This window comes from Enhydra lutris, unplaced genomic scaffold (assembly GCF_002288905.1).
Source record: "Enhydra lutris kenyoni isolate GAN:26980312 unplaced genomic scaffold, ASM228890v2 scaffoldscaffold82, whole genome shotgun sequence".
NCBI classification, from domain to species: Eukaryota; Metazoa; Chordata; class Mammalia; order Carnivora; family Mustelidae; genus Enhydra; species Enhydra lutris.
In genome coordinates, this window is record NW_019154166.1 from 117,611 (window position 1) to 141,509 (window position 23,899).

At 57.0% G+C, this 23,899-nt stretch overlaps 1 protein-coding gene across 1 annotated transcript in view; it reads right to left on the reverse strand.

Moving 5' to 3' along the window:
- Window positions 1-23,899, reverse strand: part of LOC111161208 (ankyrin repeat and FYVE domain containing 1) — a 75,444-nt gene that overhangs the window by 3,755 nt on the left and 47,790 nt on the right. The window contains exons 8-24 of the mRNA XM_022524787.1: window positions 21,694-21,898; window positions 20,384-20,452; window positions 19,970-20,169; window positions 16,662-16,759; window positions 14,858-15,086; window positions 13,880-13,978; window positions 13,531-13,684; window positions 12,773-12,941; window positions 11,929-12,047; window positions 11,126-11,282; window positions 10,248-10,448; window positions 8,691-8,867; window positions 3,750-3,897; window positions 3,260-3,350; window positions 2,860-2,984; window positions 1,293-1,439; window positions 116-206 (exon numbers count right to left, since the gene is read on the reverse strand). Coding sequence (XP_022380495.1) covers window positions 116-206; window positions 1,293-1,439; window positions 2,860-2,984; window positions 3,260-3,350; window positions 3,750-3,897; window positions 8,691-8,867; window positions 10,248-10,448; window positions 11,126-11,282; window positions 11,929-12,047; window positions 12,773-12,941; window positions 13,531-13,684; window positions 13,880-13,978; window positions 14,858-15,086; window positions 16,662-16,759; window positions 19,970-20,169; window positions 20,384-20,452; window positions 21,694-21,898 — 2,479 coding nt within the window. The remainder of the gene's footprint in view (window positions 1-115; window positions 207-1,292; window positions 1,440-2,859; window positions 2,985-3,259; window positions 3,351-3,749; window positions 3,898-8,690; window positions 8,868-10,247; window positions 10,449-11,125; window positions 11,283-11,928; window positions 12,048-12,772; window positions 12,942-13,530; window positions 13,685-13,879; window positions 13,979-14,857; window positions 15,087-16,661; window positions 16,760-19,969; window positions 20,170-20,383; window positions 20,453-21,693; window positions 21,899-23,899) is intronic.

Here is a 23,899-nt window from a genome sequence, read left to right on the forward strand (position 1 = left end):
GGCAGCGTCACCAGCGCAGGGCCCTGGCAGGTCCATGGCTTCTTGCGGAGAAAGGCAGAAGCAGGGAGGGACAGGAGAGCCACTGCCCCTCTGGAGGGCAACCTTGGGGCCTTACCAGTGATGCTTGCGAGTCGTGACTCCAAACTTGGCGGCACATTCGTAACAGGTGGACCCATCGCACCATGGAGGCTCCTTGGACAGCATGTCTGCAAGGATGGGCGGAGAGGCCCTGTCCCCATCAAAGTGACAGTGCCAGGCGACCTGGGGGCCGTCACAGTGACGTGGGCGTGGGAGCGACACGGGGGAAGGCTCTGGAGCCCTAGCACTTGCCAGGCAGGCTGGGGCAGGAGGGGCAGTGCTCAACGCTGTGACAGCACAGCGTCTGCGGGGGGACCTGGGCAACCAGGGGCGGCCAGAGCAGGAGGCACAGTGGGAGAGAGACCGCAGGCTGGGAAGACCAGCAGAGGCCACACAGCAAGGGGCCAGCGGGGAAGGGACAGACCTAGAGTGAGCACCATAGGCGACGAGGGGCCGGGAGGAGGCAAGAGCGGCTGAGGGCTTGGTGTGGGCTGCGGAGCATTCGGGCTAGGAGTGACCAGCACGCATAACAGAACCGTGACTCATCTCCAGGCTGAACGCCAGCTCTCTGCTGCCCAGAGCGCCCTGCCTGTGCACGTGGCCTGACCTCACGGCAGGAACAGCGCAGGGCTGGTCACCACCCAGCACCTTCCACAGTAGCGCCCCGGATGGCTCCTGCCCTGAGCTCTGAGAAGGCGGCCCACATGCGCTGCGAAGGGCAGGGGTGTGAGACGAACCGTGCATGGGCACCGGCTCTGCTGTGGACCACTCGGGGACGCTGGACAGGTCCACCCGGCGCCACTGCCACCTCAACAGGGACAGGGTGATGCTGGCAAATACAAGACCATGCAGAGTGCAGCTCTCCTTGCCACAGAGGGAACGGGGTGGGTGGGGTCAGTGGGGGCAGAAGCAGAAGGCTGTCCCAGAGGACACGGAGAGCCTGGACATAGACGTGCAGGGACTGCTGGACTCGTGCACGGGTGACCCAGGAGTTCATGGATCGCTGGTGGGATCGGGGAGCCGGGAGCAGATGGGGCCCGAGAGCACTCTGGGAAGAGATTGCTCACAGCCCCTCTCCCACCACGGCCCTCACAGGAAGCTATATACAGGGCCAGGAACGCACAGGCGCACTCTGGGGTTCAGAGGTCACCAGGACATCTAGACGACCCACACCGGGACCGTGTGCCCTGGAGGAGCAGGAAGGAGCCACTCACCTAACAGTCTGAACAGAAGCTGCTTCGTGGCGACCTGGTAGTTAAAAATGTTGACTCCCTGGTTATTGTTGACCCCAAGGCGAGCCCCAGAGCGGACGACGGCGCGGCACAAGTTGGCATTCCCTTTCATGTACGCCAAGAGCAGCACTGGAAAACGAAACAGCAGCAGGGCTCCTTCCTACCCAGGCCCGGCTGAGGGGAGCACAGGCCCTGGCAGCGCGCGTGCCGGCAAAGGCCCTGCGGACACTCTGGGAAACCTCCATGGGGAACGCAGCTTTGTCCAGTCCAGGGCCAGGAGCCCGGGGCACGCAGGGCCGCTCTGGAGCCCGGTGAGCACGCCACTCCAGAGACGTGAGCAGAGACCAGACGCGGGAGGAGGCCTGGAAGGAAGGCCTCTGTCTCAGCTGCCCACCTCTGGAACGCACTCGAGGGGACAAAGCCCTAGTTACATGACACAAGAACACCAGAATACGTGGAGAGTAAAGTCAGCTTGGGCTCACCCTCCACCCCGGGGAGGTCTCCTGTGCAGGCGCCAGCCCTCTGGGCTCCCAGGCTCCGGCCAGGCCCCTGCTGGCCTGTCGCTTCCCTCGCTAACACCCTGCACTCCCCCCTTCACTCCGTCCTCTCAACGGTGCAGACGGACGGGGCGATGATTTCAAATGAGGGAAGAGGCACAGAGAGGTCACAAAAGTGCCCAGCGGCACCACCGAGAACAGAGCAAGGCACTGGGAACCGGGTCTGTGCACTTAAGCCCGACAAGAAGTGCCCGCCTGCCCGTTTCCGGTTCCTGGGCAGCGGTGCACAGCAGCGGGTGCCGGGCCCACAACCCACTCCCCTCAGACCCAGGCTCAGCACAACACATTCACACACCAAGGCCAAGAACAGACAGGATACGTGCGCCCGTCGAAGGTTCCGGACGCTCCTGGGATGCCACGCTGCTGCCAAAGGCCGAGGCGGCGCTGTCTAGCAGGAGGAAGAATGAACGGGAGCGCGGCAGCGGCGCAGGGGTCTGGGAGCCCAGGCCGGTTTCACCCGTTTCCCTACTTGAAAAATGGAGACGCCCTGCCTGCACTGCTAACGGGGGGTTGCAGGCACTGCACAAGCGTCTACATGCAAGACTCCCTCAGAAACGCGGGGACAACCACACGAGTTAGTGCCATGACCGTGGGCACCGGAGCAGTGCCACAGGAGGGCCTCCACAGGACTCCTGCCCCTATGTGCGAAACGGGCCACGTTTCCAAAGCCCATCAACACACACCACAGCACACCCCCCCCGCCCCGGAAGTGCGTGCAGGGCCAGACAAGGGGCAGAGGAGGACAGGAAACACAGGAAGGCAGGCGTGCGGACGGGAGCGTGGCTGGGGAGTTCTCCAGACACTTCCGACATGCATGTGCCCCAAATCAGACACTGCAGAACGCCACAGGGGCTCCAGGGACAGATGCTCCAAGAGCCCCTCCCGATGCGCAGGCAGGTGCCCTCCAAGGATGACGTGTGTGCCCAGGCTCCTGTCCTTCCGGAAGGCGGGAGCCCAGGGAGTGGGGACGGCAGCCACGTACGCTGACGTACCCGTGTTCCCTTCTGCATCCGGCTTATCCAGAGGGTACTCGGGCATGCACTCCAGGAACAGCTCGAAGATGGTCGCTGCATTCTCTCTGCCATACTGTCCCAGGATGTGCAGTGGCGACTGGCCGCTGGCAGAGCAAGTGGGAAAAGCGGGGTCACGCACAAAAGATGTAATTTTCTGACCCCTGTGATGCCGGATAAATTTAAGAACACTGACTAGGTCGTCAAAGTTTCTCTACAAAGTATTTTTCAGAAAGAAACACTCCGAGCTACCAAAGTCGGTCAAGTGCGCTACTAGCCAGTTAGTCCTACAGTGTGGACCTGCGAGGCACGGGGACCATGGCGGTGAGGGCAGGCCAGGTGGCGTGGAGCCCAGGCCTCTGCTCCGACCACACACACTCACCGCAGGTTGAAGGCTTCGGCGTCCACGGTGCACTCGGTCAGGAGGACCCGGATGTTGTTGAGCCGACCGTGCATGACCGCGAGATGCAGAGCTGCAGGGTAAACCCTCTTACTGGGCAAGCCCAGGACCGGCACGGGAAACATGGCCTCTTTACAACCTCCCTCGGAACAGGACGCAGCCACAGCAGCCCCCGTCCACTCACACAGCCACGGCTGCCCAGTCTCACCACCCCCCAGACCAGAGTCATGCACACAGCCCCGGCAGACCGCACACTCTGCGTCTGCAGTCACCCGGAGCAAAGACTTCAGGGCTTCACCGGAAACCACCGCAGGGCTTGGGAGGAAGCTGCCCGGAACAGTCCAAGGGAGCCCAGCCCAGAGCCCTCCCTGCCACAGCTCTGCTGCTGTGGAAACCAGCCTCCCCGAGGAGGGCAGGCCAGGGTGCAGGGCACCTCGACCTCCAGACTAGGGGCACTGCGGAGGGCACCCACCGTTATTTCCATTCTCATCCACAGCAGCAAAGTCCACTGCGTTCTCCAGGAGGACGGAGCAGATGGTGGGCAGGTCCTGCTGGGCGGCGAGATGGAGGGCCGTCTGGCGATGCTTCGTCAGCTCATTCACTCTGGCTCCTGCAAGAAGCTGTGCGGGCTGGTTACCTGAGCAGCCTCTCCGCCGCAACCAGCACAGGTTCTGCGGACCGCGGCAAGCCTGCCCGTCTCCAGACATCCAAGTACCCACCCGGCCAGCAACGCTGGGACCGCGCAGGCCTCGCACACGCTCCTCGCAGAAGCCAGAGGAACCCGCCCCAAGCAGAAAGCGACAACTATCGGTACATGAAGAAGCCGTTCCTTAGAACACAAAACTCAACTTCCACGACTCCGCGCTACAGACCACACAGGATGACAGTGATTTTCACCATACTGCATAAGGACATCCGCTGCTCACAGCAGCAAAGCCAGATCGCAAGGAGGATTCAGTTACGAAAATTACAGAACTCCAAACAACAGAACGGTAGCCAGTAAGATGATAAAGATTTGTGCTTTCACAGGGAAGGACACCACGATACAGGAAGTCAAACAAAGGCCTGTTAGAAGACAGAATGACAGTAGGATCCCATCTGCAGAGAGAGACAGACACACACACACACAGACACACACACACTGAAGGTGTGTAAAAGCACGTAGACCAAACTCAGAGGTGTCGGGGGCATAAGGGAGATGTGACCTGCTTCAACATCCTTACACGCTTTATGGTTTTCCACAATAAGCATATACTATGTTTATATTATTTTCTGTTGTTATTAAGATTTTAAATAATCTTCACATCAAACATGGGGCTTGAACTCACAACCTCGAGATCAAGAGTCACACGCACCACTGACTGAACCAGCTGGGTGCCCCTCCTCTGTCATTTTTTTTCTTTTTAAAGATTTTATTTATTTACTTGACAGAGATCACAAGTAGGCAGAGAGGCAGGCAGGGGTCGGGGGTGAAGCAGGCTCCCTGCTGAGCAGAGCTCCATCCTGAGATGGTCTCCTGAGACCATGACCTGAGCTAAAGGCAGAGGCTTTAACCCACTGAGCCACCCAGGTGCCCTTCCTATGTCATTTTTTTTTTTTTTTAAGATTTTATTTATTTGACAGAGAGAGAGAGAGATCACAAGTAGGCAGAGAGGCAGGCAGAGAAAGAGAGAGGAGGAAGCAGGCTCCCTGCTGAGCAGAGAGCCCGATGCGGGGCTCGATCCCAGGACTCTGGGATCACGACCCGAGCCGAAGGCAGAGGCTTTAACCCACTGAGCCACCCAGGCGCCCCCTCCTATGTCATTTTTAAAAAGAAATTAACCCCAGGAATTACAGAATCAAAAGCAGGAAGGACCTTTCGACAATATCCTGTCCACTCGTTCTTTTTCGGACACATTTCCAAGCTGGGGCTAGAGTCCGTGATGCCTGCCCCGCAGCCCGAAGCCAGGCCGGCTCCCAGCGGGTGCGGAACTCTGCCTCGAGGCTCTGGTTCGGACCCTGCCTTCCAAGTCCCAGCCTCTGCAACCTCTGGGCGCCCAGTGCAACCACGCACAGGCCCAGGAGGACATTCCGAGGGGGATCCATGGCCACAAGTGCTGCGTGTGCTGGGGCTCAGAGCTGATCTCAAGGATGGTTAACTGGGGAGGGGGAGAGGTCTGGACAAAGGCATTCTTAGATGCAACAGGCTCCAACATGAACCCGACAGCCAGTTTGATGAGCTGTTTCTAGGCCCTCCCACCACCTGTGAAGTCAGGGAGGCAGCAGCTCGACCTTGGTGAAGGGGCCGTGATCCTCAAACCTGTCCCAGCTCTCAGATGGAAGCACACATGGCCTGAGACTGTCTGCTACTCTGCGGCCCCCCTATGCCTCCGTGGCTGGTCCCCACACCCAGTCTGGGCCTGGTGCTACCAGACACCCCACCATCATTCTCCAGCCCTCCTCACGGAACTACCCCCCACAGCCCACTGCAGAGGTACCTGCTATCTCAGCTCTGACACATAACAAGTCATAATGGTTTTCGAAGAAGTCTTTCTCAAAAACAAAAATGGGGGCGCCTGGGTGGCTCAGTGGGTTAAGCCTCTGCCTTCAGCTCAGGTCATGATCTCAGGGTCCTGGGATCGAGGCCCACATCGGGCTCTCTGCTCAGCGGGGAGCCTGCTTTCTCCTCTCTCTCTCTATGCCTGCCTCTCTGCATACTTGTGATCTCTCTCTCTGTTTCAAATAAATAAATAAAATCTTAAAAAAAAAAAAAAATGGGACAGGGGCACCCAGTTGGCTTAGCTGGTAGAGCATGTGACTCCTGGTTTCGGGGCTGTGAGCTCAAAGCTCACACTGTGCGAAGAGAAGAGAAGAAAGGAAAGGAAAAAAGGAAAGAGAAAGAAGGAGGGACAATGAACACCAGTCAAGTGCCCTGCTGGCTAGTTGGGCAGCAGGTGCTGGGTCTGATGGGAGGTTCAGGGTCTGGCCAGGGGACACGAAGCCCTTCGCCTCCATGTGCTCTCAGCTCACACACTTGCTTGGCTTCTCCACACCAAAAGGGTAAAGGCTGCTCACAGTTCTAGGTCTGCCGTGTCACACCCTCCGATCTGGTCCCTACCTGCCCTTCCAACCACAGCTCCAACACCCTCCCCAAATTCCAACCGAACCTTCCTAGTGAAAGCACTCACACACACTCTCTAGTCTCCACGTCCTTGCTCAGACCGCTCCCCGGCCTGGGTGGCACTGTGTTGCACTGGGAAAGACAGGGTTTGTAGCTGAACAGAAATGCCTAAAATCCCAGCCACGCTACTGACCACCTCATAATCTCGAGGGAAACTTCTTTCTGAGCTTACATTTTCTGCTTCGTAAGATGTGAAAATTTTCCTACACCTCTCTGGGTGGTTTTGAGAATTAAGGAGTGGTCAGCTCCTTGATGTCAATCTTGGCAGTGATTTCTGGATCTGACTCCAAAAGCGAAAATAAACAAGCTGGGCCAGAAACTAAAAAACTTCTGCACAGCAAAGGAAATCATCCACAGAATGAAAAGGTGTGACCTACCAAATGAATGTATGCGCAAGTCACACGTCCGGTAAGGGGCCAACATCCAAAATATAAGCAGAACTCACCGCAACTCAATACCCAATAAATAAGTGAACGATGTAAAGACAGGCAGAAGGACCTGACAGTTCTGCAGAGAAGACGTCCAGGCAGCCAGCAGACACAGGAAAAGATGTGCAACATCACTCGGCATCAGGGAAACGCAAATCAAAATCACGATGAGATACCACCTCACCCTGGTCAGAAGGGCTAAAATCAGCAGCGCAGGAGACAGCAAGGGCCAGCGAGGGAGCGGAGAACAGGGACCCTTGTGCACGGCTGGTGGGTGTGCAGGCTGCCGCAGCCGCTCTGGAGAACGGCACGGACGTTCCTCAAAATACGAGAAACGGAAACACCGTGTGACCCAGTAATTTCACTACTGGGTATTCATCGAAAGGAAAATCACTATTTAAAGAAAAAAAAGATAAAGGAGCAAGTTTCTTGCACACACTATAAAAAAGCTTTAAAATGCCTTTAGTATCACACAAACCAACCAGCACAACCAGCATGGGAACTCTTGATAGTCTGGACCTGCTCTTGGCCTCCTTGAGTTCTCCACAGAGAGCAGAGGCAGCCTGCGAGTCTGGGACCCGCCTTCTCCTACACAGGTGCCCGTGGCACCCTGCACAGCTGGGGCCCGCACAGAGGCACCCTGCACAGCCTTGCCCGCACGCCACACACCGCAGCCCTGGGGAGGGCTCCAGCACGCGTGCACGTCCTGGGCTGCTATCTGCACTCACGTCCGCCACAGCCTTACAGGCAAAGCCAAGACAGGAAGCGGCCCCTGGGTGCATGACGGACGGATGGGGAATGATGCAGCGTGCACACGGCGGGCACTACTCAGCCAGAGACAACAAGCTCATGCTTTCTGTAACAAAACGGGTGCACCCTGAAGGCATTAAGCTCCATGAAATAAGGCAGAGAAAGACAAACACCATATGACCCCACTTAGATGGAGAATCTAAAAATCAAAAACCCAAACTCACAGGTACCGAAAACAGACTGCTGGTTTTCAGAGGGGGTGTGTGGGGTGCTGAAATAGGTGAAGGGAGTCAAAAGGTACAATCTTCCAGTTACAAAATACGTAAGTCCAGGGCTCCTGGGCGGTTCAGTCAGTTAAGCATCTGCCTTAGGCTCAGGTCATGATCTCAGGGTCCTGGGATCGAGTCCCGCATGGGGCTCTACTCAGCAGGAGCCTGCTTCTCCCTCTCCCTCTGGGGCTGCCCCTGCTTGTGCGTGCTTGCTTTCTCTCTTTCAAATTAATAAATAAATCTTAAAAAGAGAAATAAATAAAACACCTAAGTCCTGGGACAGTAATGCACAGCACGGGAACCACAGGTAACACCACACCGCGTACCTGAAACTGCAGAAAGTAAATCTTAAAAGTTCTCATCGGAAGAAAGCGTGTGTACCCATGTGTGACAGATGTTAACTAGACTTGCCGTGGTGCTCACTATGCTCCACACGAATACTGAACCACTGTGACATACCCCAGAAAGTACGGCAATGTGACACACTGATGAGAGCACGCGAGCGTGTGCCAGCGGCCCCAAGAGCACACGCTTGGCACCAGTGCAGACGTGGGCCTCCCTGCCCTTGCGGCCGGGCCTGCCCCAGATCCTGCTTTCCCTCAAGGCCTCACACCAGCACCTGCACACGGTGCTGGCTGGGCTCTCAGGACGCACTACCACAGACACAGGGCTCCTGCAAGGGCACTGGCTTAGCTCCCCAAATTCATGCCAGCGCTTCAGAAAACCCTCCAGAACAGCAGTGATGAGAGCTCCTGCACGCGGCACGACCCGGCCCACAGGTCCCACGCGCTGCTCGCGGCACTTACCAAGTTGCGGACGATGATCTCCGAGCCCGCTTGGACGGCGAGGTGCAAAGGGGTCAGCTTGGAGGCATCCTGGACTCTGGAGTTCACATTCGCCTGCACGCTGATCAGGAACAGGACGCTCTCGATATCAGAGTTCTGAACTGCCACGTGAAGAAAATTCCGGCCCTTGTTATCCACCTAAGGCAATGAGAAGGAGCCAAAACATTAGTGGGCTCCCCCCACGAGGGAGCCTCCTGATCACCGGCCAGAGGCGATGGTGTGGCCAACCCCTCAGGTCCAGGAGGCACCCTCCCAAGAGCCAACACTGCACGTGCCCCCCACCCCGCCACAACACGTGTGCATCTGACCACGTGTGCAAGGCCCTGACACCCTCCGGCAGCAGAAGCTGATTTGGAAAACTGAGAAAGAGACAACCTGCGGATGGGAAAAGGAAGGGGGCGCTCGGGGAAAAAGGAGAAGGCAGAGACTAGCCGTGGGGTCCCCTGCTTGGCTCAGACCAGCCCTCAGGACCCCCCACCGCAGCGGCAACAGCAGCCCGACCCCGAGCAGTTGCACAAGGTTCCCCCTCCATCGGGCTACAGGGTAAGAGCACGCAGCGGGCAGGCAGCTGCCAGCCTGCTGCAGACCGGAGCTCCGTGCAACCGGCCAGAGAAGTTGTGGCTACGAGAACCGTTGCGTCCGAGTGCTTGGTGAGAAGTGAGGAGGCAGCGCACACACACACATAGCCGCACACACACACATAGCCACACACACAGCACGTGCTGCTGTCCCAGACGGTGTTTCTATGAAGGACTCCGGTCCACCGTGCCCGTCTCCCTTGTGTGTGAGGAAACACGACGGGCTGCCCGCTCCCGACCTTGTGGCAGCACCCGCAGCCCGCTCACACGCCAACACGAAGCCAGCGGCCCAGGACAGCCTGAGCTCCTGAGCGGGGCTCGTCTACAGCGCCAGGACTTCCTTCTGTTCAGCTGCCACATCTCCACGTCACTGCCCTCGGAGGCTACTTGTGAACCCCAATGGGGATCCCAGTCCCGCCTGGATACCCTGCGGCCGGCCCTTCACCAGCCACCCCTTCGCCAGCCACCCCGAGCAGCTGCTGAAGCAGCACAGAGAAGGCTGGGCCTGAGCCTGCCGCCCAGACGGAGCCCCGCTCCTCAGAGATGCTCTCTCCGGAGAGCTGCCCCGACGCCAGCCGCTCCTGCCATTCGATTCACACCTCCAGAAGACCTTCATCACTAGGACAAGGAGCCCAAGCAGAGGCACATGAGGACACCATCGGGGCACACCACGAAACTACGCCCCGGCCGGGGCCTGGCCACCCCAGCCTCCCTGTGCGCGGGGCACCAGCACAGGGCTGACATGGGGCAGAGCACCCTGCTCTCCGCCAGCACCGACAGTCCGCCGGAACGGCCAGACTTCAGGAAAGGGGAGAGCACTTTCAACACAGGTGTCTTCATGGACAAGAGACCTGTTCAGCTGGGGACATCCGGTTAGTCTCCGCGTCGCGAGTCCCCCGAGCTCGGGCACTGGGCGCAGTGCTGGGTGTGGGTTCCTCACCTGCTCGGCAGCCCCCGACTCCCGCTTGAGGATGGCCTCCGCTGCCCGGTTATTCTTGTAAGTCATGGCGCAGGCAAAAGGGGTCAGCCCCTGTCTGTCGCGGACGCTCAAGTGGATATCGGGGTGGGAGATCAGCAACTGAATGATGACGCTGTGCTGGTTGCTGATGGCCACGTGCACAGGCGCTCTCCCTTCCGCGTCCTGCAGGGTCAGGCATAAGCTCAGTGTCCAGATGCAAGGAGAAACGCGGGGAGAAGCAGGAAGGGCATCAAATCAGATCGGGTCTGAGAACCGATACTGCACCCCTGCGTCCGCAATCAGCTTTTCAAGAGTCCAAGCCCAGAGAAAACCAGAAGCCGCGGGCATCTCCCCCACACTCCAGTGACCCAGGGACACAAACACACTTGGTTGGGAAGATGAACCCACAGTCAGCCTCGCCTGAGACCACCGCCCACTCGGTGGCAGGCAGCCTACGTCCTCACAGGCCGGGACACCGACGAGCACCAAGGAACGTGACTCGGGTGCTCCATGGAGCTCCGGGGACATCTGAGCACAGTGCTCAGCTTGGGTCTAGGACAAACTCCCAACAGAGACGGACAACGAACGGAGGCGAGGGGCAAAGAGAAGCTGACCGAAGGAACGCTCCTCACACTGTAGGACCAAGGCACAGAGTGGGAGAATCTTACCTGAAAGACTTACAATTTATGGGGCAGACTGTGTGACCCAGGGGAAGTCACTCCATCCACCTGTCCCTTAGCCCCACTCACGGCCATGCCGAGGCCCAGGACCGAGAGTCTACAAGGCCCCTGGCAGGTAAGAGATTACTCCCTAATTCTGCTGTCAGCATCCCTCTCCCTGGAAACAGAAATTCTCCATACCTGTGTGTTTACGCTGGCACCAAATTCCAGAAGACACTGTACCGTCTCCTCCAGTCCCCAGGAGGCTGCCAGATGCAAGGGGGTCTGCCCGTCTCTGGCCTCCTCCTCCCCTTCTCCGTTAGGACCGGGCTGCCTGGGACTGTTCACGTCGCAGCCGCTGAAAGCGAGGGGGACGTGAGTGGCGGCTCCGAGAGCCAGGCTCCCAACCCGGCCAGAGGCTCGCCAGCAAGTCCGCAGCAGCAGCCTCACCCGCCCAACGCGCTGCTGCCGCGGCCAGGACATCTGTCTCAGTCACAACCCGACATCCAGGTCTGGCCCCATCGATTTTCCTTTGGTCTTGGGGGAAGCCTGGGCATCAGAACTCTTCAAAGGCCCCCCAGGGATGTGTGTGTGGTCATTATCTTGAGAACCACGGCTCTACAGGTCCCCGCCGTACACACTGCACCCCGAGCGTGCTATGGGCCTGCTAGGGCTCATGCACCTTCAGCAGGTGGGGGCACGGGGGGTCCCCACAGGGGCCATCTGGTTTCCTCCGCCCCAGCCTCCTGCCTGCACTGTGTGAACTGGCCAGACGGGACTACGGGAGCCTCTAGGGCCCCCAGAGCAGGAAGCTGGCTCAGCTTCGAGACTGCGACATGGGCACACAAGCCCTTCTCCTCAGAAGTGAGTCAAGTGCCTTCACTGGCTGACTTCACAGAGCAGGGGCCCTCCTACAGCCTTCACCGGGGACGTCAGACCCGCCAAGGCATGCTAAGACCACAGCTGAGGAAGAGGACACGAGGAGACATTGGGGGTTCTCAGACCTGCGAATAAGGAAGCAGGCGGTAGACTCATTGTTCTCATCGATGGCCCTGTGCAGGAGCGTCTGCAGGCACCCCCCAGGTCCCGGGCCCCAGCACGTAGCATCGCAGCCATGTCTGACCTGCAGAAAACACAGGTGACTCACAAACACTGCCCAGCAAAGTCACTCTATGACCCCCTCTGAACTCTAGGTACACCATCAGATTCACTGTTTTCAGGCAAGATACAGCTGACAATTTACTGCTAATGATACTCATCTGTAGAACACTGGTTAAAATCTGCTTTGTGCCAGGTCCTGTGGGATGGATTTGGGAAACACAAGACAGAAAGACAACATCATCATCGCCCTTGGGAGCCGTGTCTCAGGAAGGACAGGAAACAGACGCACTCCCCTGGTCTCAGTGACACGCCTGAAACTCACAGGGAATGTCGCCACCAGCTACGTGAGGCCCCGGCTACAGAGTGCACTCCTGGCAGGGACCAGGCACGTCAGATAGCTCAGTAAGGACTTCCTGGGGCCTGTCTTCTGAGTAAGGGAGACAAACCAGAGCTCTGGGGACTTGTCACCATGGTATCCGTGAGGGCAGCCCACACCCAAGGCCTCCCGAGGAGGCACCCCAGCTCTCTGGTGTCTTGGGCGGTCCTGGTAAAGACAGCCTAAGAGAAAGTGCTGGAAAGATCACGCTGAACTGCAAGTTCTTGAACAGGCCTTTCCGCTGCTCATCCTTGACCCGACTGCCTGCTGGCGGCTCCCTTGTTCCTCGTGTCCGCTAGGCAGACAGCAACTCAGTCTCGGTCACAAACACCCCCACGCGGAAACGGAGGCCGGAGCTGAGCCTGTCTCACCAGGGTGGATGCGATGTCCTCCAGACCGTTTGCCAAGGCGAGCCACAGCGGGGGGTTCCCCTTCTCATCTGGCACGGACATGTCCGCACCCCGGGTGCAGATGGCGTCCACCACAAGCGGAAGCTGGTTTCTGATGGCCAGCTGAAGGGCCGTCTCCCCATCCTGAGTCCTGCGAGGACACGCACCCAAAGCCAACATTTGTAGCCGGAGCCCAACGATAACGCGTGCCCCAGCGCATTCCAGAGGCCAGAAGACACGTCGCTCACGATAACCAGCACTCCCTCAGAGCACTTTAACCCGTCAGCAGCCTCTGTCCCTTCTGCCTTTTTAAAAAATACAGCTGAGCCACCCCAGTGCCCCCAGAAGGTAATGCAGCGCCCGTGTGTGCTGGTGTGCACTCGGGCGTCCGGCTGCTTCCTGCAGCAGCTCGGTAACCTGCCGCCACGCACTTGACCTATGGCTCCCTCCACTCAGCCATTCCGGGTCACCTGACACTGGAGATAAAGATAAATTCCTCTGGAAATAAGGGAACGCTAGAAACTGAACTCCGCACTTCTCCCCCAAGCCCTTCAGACAGCTCATTGGCTGGAATGTTCTTTGTTGAGCATGAGATCACTCTCTGAACAACGGCTTCTGGACTGTCCTTTCAACGAGCTCTGTGCGGTACCGTGGCCTGGTCCTGGGGGGTTCCCCTCTGCCGCCCCCAGGGCCCAGTGCACCGGGAGCGGGTCCTGCGGGGAGAGCGCGGCGCCGCCCACCTGACGTTTATGTCCGCCTGGTGCTCCAGGAGGAAGAGCGCGCTCCTGCTGTCCTGCCGCTGCATGGCCATGTGCAGCAAGGTCTGCCCGTCCGCCATGGCGTCGTTGATGCCGGCCCCAGAGCCCAGCAGCTGCGCCGCGATCGTGTGCATGCCTGGGACGCAAACAGGCCCTGACTGCCCCACGCACCCAACATCTCACCGCAACACACCCAGCCCCCTCGATGTCTCAAAGTCGGCGGCTTCCACGGGGTGTTACAGGCTTAACCCAAACCCCGTGATGCACGCAGCCCCTCCCCACCTTGTGACGCAGGTCCATCTGGACACTGACAGCTCCCGGCATCCCTTACCCGTCCACAAGGCCAGGCCCAGCACCGTCTGGTCTCGGGAGTCCTTGAGGCTGAAGTCCGGAATGATTTGCAAGTTGTTGGTGGCATGAAGAGCATTAGCTAAAATTTTTAAAGGAAACACACACTTGATTTCACCATCCATGGACCACATTCAAAAGCGTAAGAGCTACTTAGTTTCCAACTAACTGACCAGCTAGAACAGAATCTACACAGAGAGTTCACCAATCTTCTTGTAGGGGGTGGAAGCCCGGGAGCCTGATATTTTGGAGCAGAGCTTAGGAAAAAAGGAAGTTTTTAAGGCTTAAAATAGTGAATCTTCACAGAAGGAAAACAAACCCACTATGCAAACACATAATGATACTTGACTGCCGAAGAGAGGGTCAAAACCATGGCACAGAATTTCCACCACCGCAACACTCCCGTGAGGACCCCAGAAAAATGCCTCTATCTACAGCCTTGCTCCCTTCCAGAGGCACACGTTAGAGGCATGCTGACTGTCACAGGGACGGGACAAGAGGAAGACAAGAGCCAGGCCAGGAAAGGGGAGCGCCCGAGCATGCCTTTCTCGGGGAAGTGGGCCTCCCCACGGCAGGGGCTGCCCTTGGCCCTCCTTCCCTTCCCACTCCTCCCACGGTGCTCCTGTCAGGGAGGCTGAGGCAGGACAGCTGGCTCGAGCAGGACCTGGGGCCGCAGGGTCCTCGGATGCTGCTCACGCCGACAACAGGGCGTTGGGAAAACATCCACATGAGAGGCAGTCACCAGTTCTAAAGCCATAACCTGACAGGTGGCGTAGAATGGGCAGGCCCTGTCCTAAAAGCTGTACATGGGGCAAAAGCGGTCAGGAGCCAGAGGACATGCTCATCTCGCTCGACCTGGAAGGATCTGGGCGAGAAGACTGCCCAGCGGAAGCAGCATCGACTCTGCAACTCACGACTCAGAGCTGCTGCTCGAAGGCGCAGGGCAGGCCCCAGCGCCCACCTTTCTGCTCCAGGATGACAGACACCACGTCGGGATGATTATAGGCGATGGCCATGTGCAGCGGGGTCTGCAGGTAGACACCGTCCGCGGGGCCGCTGGCGGACACGGCCTCCCTTGGTGGCGGCGGGGCTTCCTGCGTCTGCAGGTTCGGGTTGGCGCCCTGCTGCAGCAGCTCCGCGGTGAGGCCGGCCAGGCCGTGGCGGCAGGCTGTGTGCAAGGGGGTTTCTCCCTGAACGGAAGCAAACGGTGCACCTCAGAGCGCGCTCAGGAGGGGAGTGCCTGTCCTGGAGCACCAACAACAGCCTGTGCGCCGAAACCTGGATCCCCGGGGGCAGTCGCCGTCCTCGGCTCATCCTGTCACCGGCCGACAGTGACGCGCCCCACACCTGCCGGTCTGTCCCTCCCTTCCCTGTGCCATCAGCCTCTGTTTCTTTAAAGTCGGCCAAGTGTCCTCCAAAACGCCCTGGCTCGTCCTCTCATATGTGTCTGACAGCGTTCCTAACCGCCCTTCACACAGTTACGATTACACAAGCCCGACGTGCCGCGGAAGCCAGCCCCGGGGGGGCAAGCAGAGCCTCGACTGCGGCCCCGTGGGGACAGGACTACCAAGGGGCCACCGGGCCCCTTCTGCCCCACCCCCACTGGGCTCTCTGCCCGGCTCCCATCAACCCCGTCTTGAGCTCGGATCAAGTCCTCCTTCCCCTCCTTTCTGACATTAAAAACACTTTAAACTGCCATTCCACACACTCGCCTCACTACTCAAGAGGCACAAGAACACACGGTGGCAAGTTTCCTCCAGGCCCTGCCCCCACCACCCAGCTCCCTCCCCAAGGAAACTCGGGTGCCAGAGTCCCGCGTCCTTCCAAGGACAGAACAATCACAGAAGGACAGGCACCCAGACGTACACACACAGCATCCTGCCACTCAAACAGACTCAAATCGAACACACCGGCCTGCTCCTTACTCTCACGGAGACTACACCTCATCGGTCTAGAGTCAAGACCCGACAAGGCGCCTTGTGAGACACAGCAACAACCCACTTCCTTTTCCCTTGAAAGAAATTTCCACTTTGACCTCTCAGCTGGTTTTCTGCAACCTCCGTATTTCTAACTAACGTGTTCCTGTTGCTGCCTCTCAGTTTTCCAGTCTCAGGCACTGTATGTGCACCTGCCACTGCTGTGTCCCTGTGTCACCAGACTTGGCCCCCCACCCCCGCGCCCTACCCCATCCACCGGTGTCATAGTGAGGAGGGCCTCACGGGCCATCCTGTGTCCCTGTGTCACTGGACTCAGCCCCCACCCCCACGCCCTTCCCCATCGAATGGTGTCACAGCGATGAGGGCCTCACGGAGCATCCTGTGCCCTACGTCACCAGACTCAGCCCCCACCCCCACGCCCTTCCAATCGAACGGTTTTGCGATGAGGAGAGCCTCAAGGAGCATCCGGTGTCCCTGTGTCACAGCACTCAGCCCCCACCCCCACGCCCTTCCCCATCGAATGGTGTCGCGGTGTGGAGGGCCTCACATCAGTGTCCTCCTCTGTGGGACCATCTTCTGCTCCAGCCCCCTCCCCTCCACACTGGCACTGGGAATGCTCAGTGACCCCCATGACCCCACCAGAGTCAGTAAGCGTAAGACTCTCACAACCCACATCTGGAGACAAAACACCCGTTTCAGCCTGGTTTTCTAACCAAGTCCATGTATTATTCAGACAAAAACTGAGAAAGAGCTAATTTCCCCCCAACATCCACCACTGCCTTTCTTGCACGGACCCACACCGCCCCCCTGGCCGCCCGGCACACTTACCCACTTGTTCCTGTGGTTGGCCTGGGCGCCACTGGTCGCCAGGAAGAGAGCCGCTGCCTCGTTCCCTGCTTCAGCCGCCCGCTGCAGTAAGCCATTCCCTGGGAGACAGGGAGCACACGCGTTTTCCACCTGCACAAGGACGAGCCCCTCCTCGCCCACCTTTCACGAGGACAAGCCCACACCCCACACCCACGTCACGCCCACACGGGCCCCCTCTCTGCGTGTGGACACAGACGCTGGACAGGCCCGTGTCTAGGTGGAACCAAGACTTGGTCTGGAAGTCGGAGACATTCATCCCTCCAGAGTCTGCCACTGGACGCCGCCCGGGGCCAGAGGTAAGTTCTGCTGCAGCTGAGGACGGGGTAGAGCGTGTTTCTCAGCAGCAGAGCTCCTGACATTTTGGCCAGGGGACTCTGTTGTGAGGGATCTGTTCTGCACACATGGCAGCGGGATGCCAGCAGCACCCCAGCCTTGTGGAACCAGTACAGCTAAGATGCTGTGGGGTGCAGGGAAGGCGGCAGTCGTCTGAGCACCCGTGCACCTAGAACAACCACGTGCAGCACAATGTGAGCTCAGTTCCACCAGAAAATGCCCTCAACATCTTACCCCAGGGCCTTAAGTGGCTTAGAAAGGTTCTGCTTTTAGCACTGTTTCCTAAATAAAAATCTTGCGGGAAAAAACATCTTTTTTCTTCCTTCCCTCATAGAATAGTTCTAGCCCCAAAGCGGCGATTCCCTTTCCACTAACATCCGTTTCCGGTTCAGATAAACAGAAAATCCCCTGTGCTGCAGCTATGCTTTCTGAGAGCGCAAACTGCACACCAGGACTAAAACGGTCCCGTCCTCACTTCTGCAGTCACTCTAGGGCACACAAGACATGAGCACGGGCCTCCCTGTCAAACAACGCCGACCTCCACCTGCCACAGCGCTATGCTGAGAAACCAGGCATTGAGGCCATTCCATGCATAAGGACGACCGGAACAAGGAAAAACAGTCATCCTGAACTTGCACTGAAACTCCAAGTTTACAGAGTAAAACTGACCGCCAGCAAGACGATGGACAGATCCACACCCACAGTGTAGAACCGTAATCCTCCTCCCACACCAGCAAGCCGAGCAGCCCCCCGGCCGGTGACGTGGGAGAGTGCATGGCAGAGCAGCACGTGTGGTGCGGGGATGTGAGCTCAGGTGTGCGCACTGCAGGGACAGAACGTGGTCCCCGTCAAGCATGTTAAGCTTTTGTAAAACTGGATCTGTGGGGCGCCCGGGGGGCTCAGTCAGTCGGGAGTCTGCCTTCTTCGGCTCAGGCCACAATCCCGGGATCATGGGATGGAGCCTGCTTCTCCCTCTGCCTGCCGCTCCCCCTGCTCCTTCTCTCTCCCCCACTCTCTTTCTCAAATAAATTAATCTTAAAAATCAACCCCACGTTCAAGTCCTAAACATCAAGGAACCAATTTCTTATATAATGTGATGCTCATATAATACGATTACATTAGAAACCAATAAAATTACAGCCAATAACCAATATACCTTTATAAATTAAGAGTAATTTAGTAACAATCTCCTTTCCAGAGACTTTCCTGATCCCCTGGTATGGAGTGCCCTGCCTTCAGCTTTCATGTCACCCGAGGGGTGATCTACTTTGATCTGTATTTAAATTATTAACTTCTTTTCACACCCCCCTTTTCTGGACCCACCCCCCCCATCAGTGGCGCCCACCCACGCTTCACACATAGCAACACCCATCACAAAGGAACCCTTACTAAAATATCCGCACATCTCACTAAGTCAGATCAAGGAAGTATCCACCTTAAAACACTGGCTTTGCAAGTGTGGTCGCTGGATTCCTGGGGGGTCCTGAGTCTTTCGGGGGCCCGTGATGTCAAAATTGTCCCCGTAACACCACCACTGGATGTTCACTTGTGCCTGTGCTCACCGGTATGGCCAGCAGGTCACGCTGAGGCCTGAGCGTGAGCGACAGTGGCCCCGGCACGAAACCGCAGTTCACGCACTGCTCTTGACCACCATGCACCAGCCAAGAAAGGGGCGGGTTCTTGATAAAGCAGTAGAAATTACTAAATTTCTTAAATTTCAGCAAGTCTCTGTCCTTTCAGAACCGTGTGACATTTCCTTTGAAAGGGGGACAGTCTAATAAAAGGATATTCATTCAGAAAGCAGTGAAAGTCTGAGCAGAGAAGCACAAGATAAACACACACTCACATGAAAGAGGAGAAGTGAGGAAGCGAGCAGCGCGCAAACACACAGCTGCGGCGCAGCGGGCCGGACTCAGGCTGCGGCCCCCCAGACCGAGCAGCCGACAGACACTCCCGAGAAGGAGTACAAATGCGAGCCTCTCTCTAACGACAACTGGCAGTATTTGTGCCGAATGATAAAACGTGGATCTTTCAAGTGAGTATCAGAATTTGGGAAACTTTAATCGAAAACTGCAGGTCTGACCGCTTAGCGATACCGGAAGACAACAGTCTCCTCTGATGTGATCAGCGGTGACACTAGACACATCATTCTGAGATACACACTCGTTTGAAGACGCCGTAACTCTGCGAACCAGCACTTTCCGAATGACCAAGTCACAATGTGACCAAACCACGTCTAGAGCGGAGCCATTCCCAGGCAGACGGGCCGCGGGTTCCGGCATCGCAGAGTAGAGCAGCTGGTGGTCACGCTTCCAGGCCCCACGCTGCGACGGACTTTCAGCTACCGCCCCGGCGCTCTGCTCGCTGCAGACCCCAGGGAGCGCACCCACCGGCCCCGAGAGGGCTCCAAGCGCGCCGCCCTCCTCCGGCTACGTCAGCACGTGAGGGTGCGTTTCCTTCCCACGCGCTCACCGAAACAACTTGTCTCAAAACGCTGACTACAGATGCAGACACCAGAAACCAGTCACTCTTCTGCCTAATTTTGTTTTAAACATCATTATTCATTAGAAAAAAAAAAAAGTCATCTTAAACATAGAACGGTTTGTTATTTTTTAAAACTAATACAACTTTCACAAACTTCTCGGTTTTAATTTAACCAAAATCCTGAGGGATATGGTTTTTAAGCGCGTAAAAGCAGCTCTGGAGCCCTGAAAAGACGCCCCCCTGTACCCAGTAAACGGAGTGTTTTTGCCTCACAGACCAGAGTCCCGCTAAACTGCTAGAAGCCTGATGTCAAAAAAAATAACTCAGGCTGTTACTTCAGTGAAAAGCGCAGATGATCTCTCATAAGACCACGCCGTTTGGTTTCTGACTTTTAGGTACAAACACGGACGTGGTGTTTCCTGGGCCCCAGCGTGGGGGCACCCCCGTGTCACCTGTGACAGTGTCTGGGGCGTTGGTGTTGCTGCCGCGCTGGATGAGTCGGGCCGCGAAGCTGTTTTCATCAAAGGAGGTCCCGTTCACCACCGGGAGGTCTTCGAAGGGGTTCACGGAGTGGTCGGGGGACATGGTGACGTACTGCACGGCGAGCCACAGGGCAGTGCTGCCCTCGTGGTCCTTCAGCTCCAGATCCAGCCTGAAGTGAGGAAGCCACGTGAACGGCTCACGCGGTCCGCAGCAGACCCGGACCGGCCACAGCCTCACCTTCCCTTTCTGCACACTCTGAATGACCACTGTTTGTCTGGCTCTTACTTACTAAACTTCGTAACACTGGAAGACATTGTACAAGAATGATTTTTCATGCGTCATCCCGCCCTCCCCGCTGCTCTTCTGCCGCTCCCCGCACGTACCGCTCGCACTGCAGCAGCTGGCTGAAGACGTGCTCATTCCTGGCCGTGATGCACACGTGCAGGGGCGTCCTGGGGACGAGAGAGAAGCGGGGTCAGCGCAGAACAGGCGCGGCTCAGAACGACCCATGAGAACCCCGCATTTCTGCAACAGCGGCTCTCTGTGCCCTGGAAAACAGCTGTCCAAAAGCACAACCGAGTCTCCAAGAATGAAAATGGAGTTGCTTCTAGGGCTCCATCTAGCCAGGGGCCAAGAGGACAGGAACCCATAGAAGGGAGATCTGTAAGGTTCCCTCCAGTGAACGGCTGACCTCACTGAGTAACTACTCGCGTTCAGAAACAGCAGTCTCTACGTGAGTGTGTATTCTCCCCACCTACTCTCCGCGAGTCCGCAAGCGAATGTTTTTCTTCCTGTAACTCTGGGTTATGCTCAGACACCGCGTGCCAACAGGCAGGGACTGAAGGAGGCGCTTCTGACTACCCTTCACGGCCTTTATTCAGCCCTCGCGGGCCCTGAAGCCCCCCCGCCCCCCACCAGCACCCATCTCAGAGGCACACGCCACCAGCGGGTGCTGCAGCTGGAGGAAGTCAGAGTCAACAGAAGAGGAAAAGGAAGCAATCACTTGGGGAAATAAAGTAACCATCACACGTCAGTGGGGTCCCAGAGACCCATCAGTCTTCGCTGCGGGGTCCCTCCACACACAGCTATCTCCCACTCCGACAACTGCATGGAGCTCCGTCCTCCGTTTGTGAGAGGCTCTTCCAAGGTATAAAATACTGAGTCGTGACTACAGAGAGTGGGGCCCACTTGCTGGAGGTCCCTTCTGTCCTCCCACACGGCTGCCCCAGTGGGAGGCAGCCTTCCGTAGACTCAGAACCACAGGGGATCCTCCACAAGGCACTTCTGGGCAGGACAACTGCTGTCAGTTGACGGGAGCCGGCGTCCTTACCCTCAGCGAGAACCGGGTCTAACCCAGAGGACTTCCCCATGCCCAGACCGCATGGAAATACCACAGACCGCCTTCAGACGGGGCACGCCGCCCCCTCACAGTACCCTGCCAGCTCTGATGAGGACGCTAGGACGAAGTGCCCTTGGAGGAGCTGGACCGGTGAGCCACCGAACAAGACACAAATTGCTTACAAGTCCATGGACCTCAGCTCCGAGCATGGAAATATTTCCCCAAGCACCTCTGGGTTAGTCGTGCCTCTCATCGGTCCAATAAAGCAGACTGAACAGCGAGCCTGACTGCTAGCTGTGTAGTTGTATGCCGTTGTGTGCCCCCATAAAACACCGCTGTGGACGCCGCGCTTACCTGCCCTTGCTGTCCTGCATGTTGGGGTTGGCACCGGCCTGCAGAAGGGACTCTGCGATCTGGGCCATCTCAGACATTGCAGCTGCTGAGTGTTTCTTTGCACTGCACGATGCCACGAGGTGCAACGGTGTCTCCTGGGCACCCAACGTAGCAGCATTGACAAGAGCCCCATTCTTAATGAGGAAGGTGGCAGCGAAGAGATCTCCTGGAAAACAAACAACAGAGACAATGGTCACCCATGACAAGACCTATCGGCCTATTCTGGTCCTCAGAAAGTCAGAAAAACTGCAGACAAAGAGAAGGGACAACGGGCAACGGTTCTTGGCAGAACCTCTGGGACACCTCTAAGTGTAAACCTGTCATCAAGATCGGGAAGTCACAACCTTGAACTCCAAAGGCTTCATTCAATTCTGATTCACTGCTGTCCTCTGCCCTGCCCCTTGACTCCAGGGTACTACCCAAGCACAGCAGGCTTCTGTGTTGACAGGCCTCCCTCGCCATCAGCTCTCAAGAACAGCTTCGAGATTCCTCCCCAGCACAACCCATGCCCCTCTCATTTCCTGACCACGGTCCACTCCTACCACCAATCCTCTGCACTCACACCCAGGTTCCTGACCGGAGGATGGCCCTGACAGGTTCGCTACCTACTATGCACAGACATGACGGTCTCGACGAGAAGTTTCCATCTAAGTGTCTGAACCAAGACTCTGTATACATCACTCTACAAAAACTCCACAAGGTAAACTAAGTAGCTGTCAAAACAAAGCTTCCTCCTAAGTCCCCTCCACTGCCCTAGGTCTTGGAGCATTTGCAGGTGCAAGAGTCTGCCTGGGACCGCGTACAGACACCAAACTAATTCTGATTAAGGGACATAAGATCCAGTAACTCTGGCAGCTTAAAGTGCTGTCTATTCACGGTGCTCTGTGCGAGGAAACATGGAAACTACCAAGAATTAAGTTTACATGGCGGTACTAAAGGTACACAGTTCTGCAAATGCGCGGCTAAACTTGGAACCGAGCAATCTGACGATTTCAAGTCAAAAATATTTGTGGAAAAGCAGTTAAAGTACGCCTGTCAAGTTAACCTGGAGGTTGACAGGGACTGAACAATTAAATTTGCTCTAAGATCACTTAAAATTCAATCTTCCTTGGATTTGGTTCCATTTACAACTCAAAGCATGCAAAAGCACTCACTAGACATAGCACATGGGGCTCCCAGCTCAGGGCCCAGTCAGCCTCTCCCTCTAGCCACCCCCGCCCCACCCCACCTGTGCTTCTCTCTCTCACTCAAATAAATAAAATCCTAAAGAAAAAAAAAGGAAAGACAAGAAGGCCAGGGCAGCAAAGCACCCTAAGCTCCTGAACTGTGAACAAAGAAACCACCCAGTTACAAAGGCAGGATGCTCGCTGGCTTCGAGGCACTCTGCCCAGCGGGAGGGGACCTCCAGGGAGCACGGAGGAGCTCACTGCAGGGACGTCCTCCAGAGCAAACATCCTTCCCCTGCCTCTGCCTGAACCTGTCAGGCAGAGGTGTAACTAGTGGGTGTGACACAGGACTTGGCTAAGTTGTCCCAGCAGGATGCAGGGACACTTTCTGTGGATGCTGTCCCTACTTCACCAAGGTCTACAGGATAAATTTCCTGCAAATCACACCCTTCTTCAGCGGGCAGCGCCCCCGAATGCAGAGCGCCCACCGTGACAGTGGACTTCCTATGCCACACGTGCGGAGTCTGGGGGTGGATGCCCAGCGGCCAAAGGTGCTGCAGAACCGCTCAGCTACACAGATCACAGACGCCGGTGTCCTTTGCTCGGCTGATCTGTTTTCGTCTCTGCATCCAGACACGCTCATCTGTTCCTGATTCTGTGAGTGCTGGAGACAGACGTACACTCCTTTGAATCCCAACCTCCAGATGACAGTTTTCTCTTTTCAAAGTCACTTGTGCCAAGTTTTCTTCTCTATCTTGCAATATCACTAATTTTCAACTATACTGTGCAGTCTCAACATGTAGAATAAGGCTTAGGGTCTCAAGAGTGGCAAAGTTCTCAAGTGTTATCTGTATTCCTGTGCTCATTTTTTAAAAGATTGTATTTATTTATTTGAGAGAGAGCGCGCACGCACACACGTGTGCGAGCAGGGGACGGGGCAGCAGGAGAGGGAGAGACAGAATCCTCAAGGAAACTCCCTACTGAGCATGGAGCCTGACACG